This window comes from Ixodes scapularis, unplaced genomic scaffold (assembly GCF_016920785.2).
Source record: "Ixodes scapularis isolate PalLabHiFi unplaced genomic scaffold, ASM1692078v2 PGA_scaffold10__122_contigs__length_95168666, whole genome shotgun sequence".
NCBI lineage: Eukaryota > Metazoa > Arthropoda > Arachnida > Ixodida > Ixodidae > Ixodes > Ixodes scapularis.
The window spans coordinates 64681898-64691871 of record NW_024609836.1 but is presented as its reverse complement, the minus strand read 5'-3'; the positions used below and the strand labels follow the sequence as shown (position 1 = coordinate 64691871).

General features: G+C 47.0%; 1 protein-coding gene across 1 annotated transcript; it reads left to right on the top strand.

Annotated features, from left to right (window-relative positions):
- Positions 1-7785: 7785 nt before the first annotated feature.
- Positions 7786-9471, top strand: LOC115329495 (solute carrier family 22 member 6-B-like). The gene has a single exon (XM_029991090.3). It carries the CDS (start codon positions 7786-7788, stop codon positions 9469-9471), a length of 1686 nt encoding a protein of 561 aa, XP_029846950.3.
- The last annotated feature ends 503 nt before the right edge of the window (positions 9472-9974 follow it).

The following is a 9974-nucleotide window of genomic DNA, read 5'->3' as shown; positions in this document are numbered from 1 at the left end:
CCAGCTTCACCATCTCCACATCCGTCTGCCGCAGCCCGGCCACCGTCAGCGCCCAAGCCATGGGGCGCGCGGCAGGCGCTTGCAGCTCGGTGGACATGGCCTCGAAAGTCTCCCGTTTCATCTTGCCCGCAACGTCCAGGTCGTTCTTGAAGCACTCGATGTTGAGCGGAAAGTCGTGCGGGTTGGCACTCATCTGCTTCTTGAGCCAGTCGCACTCGGTGGTGAGGCGCATGAGGGCGCGCCAGTTGGTGGCCACGCCCAACTTGTAGCGCTCCTTGAACTCCTGGACGAAGTAGCGCGCCAGCATTATGTCGAAGTGATGCCGTTCAGAAAGTTCAGCACTCTTTCGATGCAGAGGTGAACGAACGACTTTGTTATTGATAAGGATCGATAACTGGCCGAGTTGGTGAGAGTTCATGTTGAAAAACAGCGCGACTGGGACGAGGACACACAGAGATGAAGAGAACACAAGACAAAGCGCTGACTAGCAACTGGTTCGTTATTACAACATAAGGAAGGATGACAATGAAATGAAAAACATGGAATCAAATGTTCGCGCGCTTGCTTGGCGCCTCGTGGAATATGCCCCTTTCTTCTTTTTTTCTTTTTCATCCGATTGTTGACTTATGTTCTTCTTTCCTCCGGAGCTTGGGTTACCCTGAATCCAAAAATTTCATTTCGCTGGGAGCCATAGTCACCGAAGGTTGGCTCACACACGAACTGTTGCTCTTCATGATGTTGTAGGCTTCTACCATCTCTCGACTTGTTTGGTCGTGGTGTTGAAATAATATGCTGGTGTTTTCGAACTGTGGTTCGCAACCGGAATCTCTGCGATGCACCGCTAATTCACATCTAGCGGCGCATCGCAGAGATTGCGGTTGCGAACCACAGATTGAAAACACCAGCATATTATTTCAACACCACGACCAAACAAGTCGAGAGATGGTAGAAGCCTACAACATCATGAAGAGCAACAGTTCGTGTGTGAGCCAACCTTCGGTGACTATGACTTCCAGCGAAATGAAGTTTTTGGATTCAGGGTAACCCAAGCTCCGGAGGAAAGAAGAAGAACATAAGTCAACAATCGGATGAAAAAGAAAAAAGAAGAAAGGGGCATATTCCACGAGGCGCCAAGCAAGCGCGCGAACTTTAATTTCATGTTTTTCATTTCATTGTCCTCCTTCCTTATGTTGTAATAACGAACCAGTTACTAGTCAGCGCTTTGTCTTGTGTTCTCTTCATCTCTGTGTGTCCTCGTCCCAGTCGCGCTGTTTTTCAACATAACTTTGTTATGCCAAAGCGGTTCTCAATCTGGTACATTGATTGTAGCTCTCGTGCCTAAGTTGGGACCGGACATTTCATCGACCGCCGTTTCGTCGAATGCCGTTTCAGCGAAGCCGTTTCATCGAATACCGTTTCATCGAACGCCGTTTCTTCGAACGCCGTTTCATTGAAGCCGTTTCATCGAACGCCGTTTTATCGAACGCCGTCTTATAACGAACGCTGTTTTATCGAATGCTCTCTGAAACAGCGTGCTGTGTTATCATAAAAGAAAGCCAAAGAGCTTTCTGAAATTTATAAAGAGGTCTACGACACGGGAACAAAAAACTATACTTCGTTTGTGTTCCTGTGCCTGGGAGGATTATGTTTTTCAATAGCGAGATGCACTAAGTGATCCACTAGATAGAAGTTTTGAGGTTTCTTTGTCATTTATGTTTCTTTGGGTTTTGGATGTTTTGTCCCCTTTTTACTGCGCTGGCGCAGACGAGGAGGGCGCTCTGTTCGACCCCTTTCTTCGTTCATCCCTTTTGCGCTTCTCTTTATCTAATTTTATCTGAAGTCAATCATAGCCGGGAAGTTGGAAGACCTTAAAGACGGAAACGGTTGTGAGGTCGTTTGTAAGACTGCTTTTGTTTGCTTGATATTCTTTATGAAGCCAATCCCACCGATTTCTTTATTTGTCAGACTTCTTGGTTCATTGGGGGTGGGGTGGGGGGGATTCACTTGACGGACAACACAATGAACTTGTCTCTAATCTTGAACAGGATCTTTGACTATCCGCCTTTCATGGTTTCGGAATTGCGGCCGATATAAGGTGATCATGATTACCATGGCGGGTAGTATGCAATGGAGATTCGGGAGACTGCACGAGGAAAGCCAAAGCTCTGTTTCGGCGGATATGTTTACGTCATAGATAAACGTGTCAACGACAGATTCTACTGGAAATACGGCGAATGTGGAGGTCGCGCTGTCACTGTCGGTGATTCAAGCATAGGGAACCACGTTCTGAAGTCATCGGAGGAACACAACCATCTCCCGGGCAGTACAAGGTAGGATGTCCTGCAGACAAGGTCTGAAATCAAGAAGAAAGCGCGCCAAACTAGAAGTGTAAACATTTAAATTGCTCAGGTACGTAATGCGTTCAATATCTTGCTTTTTAAAATAGCCAGTTATAAAATTATCACGTATTTCTTCCTCCTTAGCAAGTTTCAAATTACCAGAATGGTCAAGTGCTGCCAAATGTTTTCTACTAATGGGCTTCGAAAGGTCATTAGTAGGAAACGATCGTCATTGTTTCCACCGGAGCCCACCAGCCTTTCCAGCCCTGTTGATGGGGACCCCTTCTGAAAGATTGACGGGCAACGAGAGTTTCTGCAGTATGACGACATGTCTCCTCGGGGAACGCGAGTTCTGATCTTCGCCACGTCTGAAAGTCTGGGGCACCTTTTACAGGTAAATATATTATGAATATACATATTGATAGGTCTGTCTAGGAGACTGAGATTTCTTGAAAAACTACCCGTACGAATCTATTTCTTTTCAGGCAACTACTATTCTTGGTGACGGAACATTCAAGACCGTTCCGCGTCAATTCTACCAGCTTTACACGCTCCATGGAGTTAAGGAGTTTCAAAAACGGAGCATCTCCTTTCCTTTCGCATACAACCTGTTATCCTCAAGAACAGAAGACGCCCACTCGCACCTGTTCAATGTAAGTGTGAAAGTGTCGTCCCACTATTGCGAGAGAAGCACATTCTGTTTTGTAGAATTTTGAAAATTCTTAAATTTCTGTTTTGTTTCTGTTTTCATTGCCGGCAGTTTTTGTTATAATATTGCATCAATTTTTCTTCCCTCAGGCTCTCCTTTTCACCTGCCAGCGCCACGGATTCGCAGTGTCCTCGGGGTTCACAATCACGGACTTCGAAATCGGCGTGATCAACGCGTTGCGACAGGTTTTTCAAGCCAGCGTGCTGTACGGATGTTTTTTCCATTTATCTCAAAACGTGTACAGGGAAGTCCGCAAGACCGGACTGCAGGCTCAATATGCGAATGACGGCGCTTTCTTAAGCTTGGTGAGGCAGCTGTGTTACCTCTCCTTCTTACCCCCTCATCGGATACGTCAGGTATGTTTGCCTCTGCGCTGTGGCGTACCTACGTGTTGCGTTACACTCTCTTGGACAAGAAAATGTCTTATTTGTTTTGATGCTTTTACGCAGGGTTATGAAGAAATTAAGCCTTACTTCCCACCCTAGGGAGATAAACGTCTCGAGTGGTTCGAGAAACACGACGAGATGGGGACGGCAAGAACTCTGCAGAACAGGCTGGTAATTCGCGATCCACCCCTCTTCCCTCCGTGCTTGTGGTCGGTGCAGCCCCTCACGGACCTGGGTCAGCTTAGAGAGAACAACAGCGTGGAAGGTTGGCATTCCCGCTTTCTAAAGCTGGTCGGAGGTGCCCATCTCGGGTTCTAGACGTTTTTGACTTGCATCACCGCAGAACCTCAACTGACGGAAGACCAGCTGGAGGCGATGCTGAGGTCCCAAGAGCCTCCTCGCCAGAAGGCCTTAGCGGTAATAAATGAGAAGGCCCGCCTTCTTTATGAGAACCGGCGCAGCATGACTGTGGAAGACTTTTTGAGAGCAATTGCTCATCATTTGAAATGGTGGATGGCGGTCGCACGAACACATGAACACCCGAAAGTTTTGAAATAAAATTTGAAGTGACGTACTTACTTTTGACTTCATTGAGTCTTAGAAATAAACAAAACAATCTTTCGTTGTACTTTCATAAATAGAACCTCAGCTTTAGCTACTGAAAGCTTTGGACAGCAAAAAAGTAAAAATAGAAATACATGAGAGGCTAGGAGGCTCACATGGCTAAAGTTGTTGCGCCTGCGCAAAACCCAAGTCGCCTTCTGGCCTCCATGAGTTGGAGTGCGCTCTTACCGGGAGTTCGAGTTTTTATTTATTTGTTACAATACCCTCAAGGCCCATCGGGTAATACAGAGGGAAGGGGAACAGATAAGCACAATATGCGAAACAAACATAAAAATCGATACAAACATCCTCATGGGTTACTCGCATCAAAATAAATTGTAACAGCTACAAGTTTGGACATTAAAAAACCTGACGACGAAATGTGTGAATGACACGAAAATGCACTCGATCCGTGCGTAAAAGAACATCTTTCACACTTTTTATATAAAAGGCATTCGATGAAACGGCCGTCAGCGATTCGATGAAACGGCGTTTGACAAAACGGCGTTCGATGAAACGTCCATTTTTTTCGATGAAATGGCGTTCGACGAAACGGCGTTCGATGAAAGGTCCAGGAACCGTCCGGGTGTACGAGGCCGATGAAATGCCTATGAAAGCAATCGAGCACGGAAAAAGACTGTAACCTTTAAAATGCAGACATGTTTCATTGGATGCTGCACGCACTTTTTAATACGTGTAAAGAAACATGCATGTCAAATATTTTGTTAAAAAACTGATATGAAATAAACGGAAATGCTCTCATCCAAGCGCTAGCAGACGAATTTCCATGGCGACATACAGAGTAGATGGCAAAAACAGACACCTTGCGCATCTGTTTTGTCGGTACTTCGGAAGTCGATCAAAGCGCAGTCCTAACACGGTGGCTGTACTGGTTCTACGCCGCCGATGCACGACCTCCTGGGGCCCTAAACTCTACAAACACAAAGTTGGAGCTGAAAGTTCGCGAAGCATGCTGATGGGACATCAGTGAAAAAAGCGCGAAGTCATCGTCGTGACAGGCCAATCGATGCACTTCGTCAACTTCGGCCCCAACTTTGTGTTTCACGAGCTTAGAGCCCCAGAACTCCTCTGAACTCGGACAGAACATTATAATTCAGAACTTTCCGGCCGATTTGAGCAGACATACCATGATCACTCCCAGTGGCTTCGGAATTCCCTGAACGCACCTTCGCGTCACTCTATATATGTTAAAATATGTGATAATATTCAACCAGTTGAAACTTAAGTCAGTAGGTGTGTTTGATTCGCCTGAACTAGCTGAACGCCATTATAACGTACGCTAGATGTTCCCTTGGCGCTAGTGTCTATGCGACTTCCGGGAGGCAAGTTGAAGCAGCCAGCAACCGGTCCAGTTTTGCGGTGCTCCTGTGTATTCCTTTATGGGAAAACTTGCGTGCATTTTGTCTCTTTGCCGGAAAATAACATAGATTGCTTTTGTCATTTGGGTAGTACCGAATATTGCGAACCTTTATTAACATTGTAAAAGTGTTCTTGCTCTAGTCAGCGTCTCTTTCTTCATCAGTGAGCGACGTTTAACTTCGCTCACTGAAAAGCAAAATAACAGTTGAACGAAATGTAGAATGTGTTCAAGGTTCGCCAGCATTCCGGTGACGCTTATATGTATATTGCTAATATGCCAATCCTGTCACTATATGAAAATGACCACAACAGCTTGCGTCTTTATGAGCGGATAAAAACACCCGAAACCTAAAGAATAAAGTACGAGGGCTATGAAAGGGGTCTCTTTTTTTATTATTTTGTGTGCCGGGCAGCTTTTATGAGGCACAAATTCTCAAACAGTTAGAGCGTGCGGGTGATGTTTTGAACGTAAAACTAGCATCTTCGCGCAGAGCAGAAAGAACAAAGCAGTACTTATTAAAAATAGGATTTTATTACCTGTCCCTCAATTTAATTTGATCGTACCTGCACAAGGAGTTAGTTATCCTGTGTTATTGTGTAGTCTTTGCCGTATTGCTTGGTTTTTTAGGTGTCCATCTTTCGTTTGCCACATATACCCCATACTGAAAAGCTCCGACGTCGTGTTCGCGCTAACAGTGTCGCATTGTGCACATAAACTCATCTACGAAGCTGTTTTAGTACCGTTTTTAATCCAATGTATTGGAAAGAAAACCGCCGTATCTGACCAATCGTTTTTTTCTACGTGACTGAGAAATGTTCCAAGCTGTCTAGTCGGCACAAGTTATTAGGGGTATTTGCTCTTACACTCTAAGAAAAAAAACGGTTGCAGTCGGGTGTATCGGGCGCACATGCACCCCTTTCCTGGAAGATGCACCCTCCGTTACCCAGCCAGTGTACTTGTACACGGACAATGAAAATCCTCCTCTCCCTTAAAGGGGTACTCCGCCGATTTCTTCATGGTCCCCGATTTGCTTGAAATTTTGCTAAACTCGCCAAACAACATCGCCAAAATAGTATCCCAAATATTGGGTCAAAATAATTTTTTTTCACGAAGTTATTGAATTTACAATTTTGGTCCTCACCGTGTTTCTCAAACTGAAAGTCTCTACTGGCAACAATGAAAAAGTGACGTCATTGGAAGTGCAGGGGTTCACTCTTTGGACTGTAGAATTTGTTCCCAACTGATTTGAAGCAGTTTCATGGTGTCAAATGAATGCCTTGGAAGCTCGCTCCAGTCCCCGCGCTCCAGCACGGAACAAATAATTGGCATATTCTATATTTTAGACTGCTCGCCCGACTGGCAAGCTGAACTTCCACTGACGTCACGGCCCTGAAAAGGGCGGGTATATTTGAATGTCTGTTTTTGCATCATTTTCATTTGCCGATTTCGCAATAACTATTATGAATTTTACGATATTAAATAGCATTCCAGAAAGGGTAAAGGCCTGGGAGTCAGAAAATATAGTTAGTTGAGGTAGCTCAAAAATCGGCCCCTTTAAAACCCCTTTAAAAACCTTTAGGTGTATCAGTGCACCCAGCTTAGTACACCACCACACAAGGTAGCGAGCATATCCACACTGTGGGACTACTTGGCGCGTCGTCTGCTAGAATCCTATTCGCTACGTCAGAGTGCTCCCGCGAGGTGCTTTGCCACCGCTTTGCCACCGAAAGATCTCGTCGCTAATAGACAATTCCATCTGACCTCCGCCATTTCTCTGCTCGTGCGGGCAAGTGCGTTCAATTACAAACTTGCCAAAGCTGCGTTCACGCACAGGCTGCACATGCTTGCACGGATGGGGAACCAGTGAGACGCCATGCTTGCAATTGAGTGAACTAGAATATTTTATATTCTACTTCATTGTACCAATAGAAACATTCACTGGCGGTCGCTTCACTAAGCACGAACGATATAGACGCTTAGCAACATGTCTACATGGGCGCCGCCATAACTGACGTTCAGCTTTTGTTTCTTATTATACCGTCCGCTTCACTTCATCATTACTATAACAGGCAAGGTTATTGCCCATTACAGATTATACTGCGCCCTTCTTCCCAGCCTTAGCATTTGTGAAGGCTCGTCAACGCCCGTTTTAGTGGCTAAGTATCCCGGCAAAACAAGAGGTCAGCAATGTCGGATATAATCTGGCGCGTGTGCAAGGCGTCCATACTGGCTCTAGTGCCACTAAACTCTAACTGACTCTGAAGCAGAGCTCGAGCGCCAGAAGCATGCCAGGGAACGAGCGTCGCGAGCACTTTCAGATCGCGTGTTCTTCATTCGACTGTACGCTTTGCCCAGACGCATCGCAACATGAAGGCCTCTTCTCTTCTGACCCGAGACCGCACCGCCAACGCCCCGACTGCCCCATTGGACACAGCGCTTGTTTTCGGACATGGCGCTTTCCAACGGCTGGCACTGTTGTGCGCCACGCTCTCCATCTTCATCGCAGTAAGCAACGGTCTCGCCGCCGTGGTATTCGCACGGCCCGTGGATCACTGGTGCAGACCACCGCCGGAGCTTGCTTTTATGCACTCCGACGTCTGGAAGAACCAGAGTATCCCCGTGGAGCCGGACGGCACGTTCAGCAAATGCACCCGCTACGAGCCTCTACTGGACGCGGGAAATGCCACGAAGAACCGGACCGTGGTCTTCTGCGACGAGTGGGACTACGACCTGGCGACCTCGGGGAAGTCCATCGTCAGCGAGTGGAACCTTGTTTGCCACAGACACTGGCTCCTTTTGCTCCATTCGCTCGTATACTACGGAGGAGCCGTCGCCGTAAGCGTGATCGGGTGCTTCGGGGACAGCCTTGGCCGCAAACCCCTCTTCATGGTCGCGCTCTTACTTCAAGTCGCCTCCGGCACGGCCACAATCTTCTCCAACACGGTTGTCACGTTTATCATCTTGCGCTTTCTGACATCGGTGACATCTTTGACGGTTATGAACATGGCGTCGGTTCTGCTGTTCGAGGTGACGAAGACAACGCATCGCGTCGTCTTCTGCGCCTTTGCCGCCTCATGCACATCTGCGGCGCTGCCACTGTTCCATTTCCTCTTACTGGCGGTAGGTAAACACTGGAGGGTTGCTCAGGCGGTACTTATGGTGCCGACATGCTTCCTCCTGTTCGCCTCCTACGCCATTGAAGAGTCTCCTAGTTGGCTGCTGGGATTGGGCGACGTCGAACGCACCGAGCGCGCCGTGATATCGGCTGCCAAGGTCAATGGCTATCCCCTGGACGACGTGAAGGCCAAGATGAATAAGATTAAGTACGAGACGTTGCGGAGGGGCAACACGCAAACGAACGTTCAACAATCGAGCACCTTTGACCTTGTGTTGAACAGCTCTCTGCGTTTACGATCCGTCGTTCTTTTTTCGTGTACGCTCATGACGATTTTTCACTACTACGACACTTCTTTTGACAAGACCTTGTTAGAAAACCGGACGGGGCACATAACCCTAATAGTTGCGCGGATACCTGTTTCAGCAGCTTTCTTGTATGTCCTGCACTACATGAGCCGGCGGAAGATACTTTGCATCACAATGTTACACTTGTCGCTCGTGCTGGGCTTTCAGGCTTGGCTAGTTTGGCAAGAGGACGACAGCATCCAGCCCATTGTCACAGTTATCATTAAGGGAATTGTTTTGGATATTATTTCAATGGCGATGTTCGTTTATGTGTTAGAGATATTCCCCACCGTGCTACGAGCCACTAGCTTTTCTTTAGGCTCCATGTTCGGTAGGACCGGAGTCGTGCTATTGCTCTTGATCAGGGGTCCCAACCCGCCAATTAATCGAGCTCTCGCCATGGCGGTGAGCGCGGTTATATTTACTCTGATCGGTTTAGCTTTTCTTGCTTTACCCGAAACGCGGAAGGTCATGGCCACCAACACTATTCGCGAGACCGAACTTGAGGACATGTGGCAGGTGCCTCCCAGAGAAGACTTTACGCGTCTCAGATCTACTTCGTCGCATCCAAAGGTTTCTAAGAAATCCTAGACGCAATTTGTTTCATTAACGTAGCTTTACATAAAATGAGGTTTTATAAAAGAAAAACGTGGGATGTGTCAGTGGCGTCATCTTCTAGACGCGTCTCCCCTGAATCGGCAAGTGCACCGCTCATGCATCATAAAAAAAACTGTGTTCGCTTCAGACACAACGACAGAAATTCCTGCGTACACGCCTCAAAAATGTTTAAAAAATGTTTTCTTCATACATATGAATGCTTCGAATACGTCTGTAGCAGGTTTTTTTCCAGGAAGTGAAATTAGGGCGTACTTATATCTTTAGGGGGGGCGGGAATGTAAGGGGGGGGGGGGGGGCACTGAGAATAGAGTCGTTGCGAATTAAGAGGGCGCCTCCAGAAAAACAAGGGGGGGGGGGGGGGGGGGTGTAGGGAAATCACTGGTCCATGAAGCGAAGCCAACGGTGTCTGTAACCGCAAAAAAAAAGAAACAAAAAAACGTTTAAGATATGCTTATTTTCTCACTTTCTGAGCAAGA